Source organism: Galeopterus variegatus, unplaced genomic scaffold (assembly GCF_000696425.1).
Source record: "Galeopterus variegatus unplaced genomic scaffold, G_variegatus-3.0.2 Scaffold6673, whole genome shotgun sequence".
Taxonomy (NCBI): domain Eukaryota; kingdom Metazoa; phylum Chordata; class Mammalia; order Dermoptera; family Cynocephalidae; genus Galeopterus; species Galeopterus variegatus.
Window position 1 is genome coordinate 12,472 of NW_007732784.1, and position 949 is coordinate 13,420.

General features: G+C 60.7%; 1 protein-coding gene across 1 annotated transcript in view; it reads right to left on the reverse strand.

The window, feature by feature from the left end:
• Window positions 1-465: 465 nt before the first annotated feature.
• Window positions 466-949, reverse strand: part of ZNF746 (zinc finger protein 746) — an 18,364-nt gene continuing 17,880 nt past the window's right edge. Inside the window, exon 7 of the mRNA XM_008591125.1 lies at window positions 466-949. This exon is cut by the window's right edge and continues 40 nt beyond it. Within this exon, the coding sequence (XP_008589347.1) occupies window positions 515-949 (435 nt within the window). The 3' untranslated portion in view covers window positions 466-514.

A 949-nucleotide genomic window follows, 5' to 3' on the forward strand; every position in this document is an offset into this window, starting at 1 on the left:
ACGGCACCCAATGGCCCTCAGTGCTCAGAGGCTGGCACAGCAGGCTCTCAACTCCCACGGGACTGTGTGGTCCGTAGGACCCCATCGCCAGGAGTCAGTGGGGCCAGGGTCGTCCAGGTCCTTCCTCACCTCCCGTCCCCAGCGTCCCCACATACTCACCATCAGACTCGGTAAGACAGCCGATATAAACACACGCCCTGAAAACCAAAAGTACGCTACAAAATTTAAACTGGTGCTACTACCATTTTCCAGCTTTTTCCTCAAGAATTAAAAAAAAAAAAAAAGATTCGCAATTAAATTACTTAAATTCTACGGTGCTCAGTTTCACAATCCGAGAACTCTACTTTGTTTAGAGGTGAAAGCTGTACTGTCTGACAGTGTCTCTTTTTCCAGTGATCAGTTCAGCAACGAGGCCATGCGGTGCCCCAGTCTTTTCTGCCTCTGAGCTTCCCACGCCACCTGCGGTCTGCAGACGGGGCTTCTTACACTCGCGGCCGGCAGGGGCCGCGGGCGCTCACAGGTCCCCGCCATCGGTGGGTCCGAGGACACTTAGGCCACAAGTCCAGTCGGTCACGAGGTCTGTGGCGGCCAAGGGTCCTTTGGAGGCGGGACTCTTGAAGGGGTCCGGGGGCACGGGGGGCAGCGGTGGGAGCGGCTGGCTGCGGGCCGGTGCCTTGGCCCCCGCAGCGTGGTTGCGCTGGTGCTTGCGGAGGTGGTCCTTGCGGATGAAGCTCTTGCCACACACGGTGCAGGTGAAGGGCCGCACGCCCGTGTGCGTTCGGTAGTGGTCGATGAGCTTGGAGCGCTCGGTGAAGCGCTTCTCGCACTCGGTGCAGGGGAAGGGCCGCTCGCCCGTGTGCAGCATGCGGTGGCGGATGAGGTGTGCTGGACGCGTGAAGCAGCGGCCGCACTCCCCGCAGCGCAGCGCGCTCCCGTCCCGCGTGCCGCC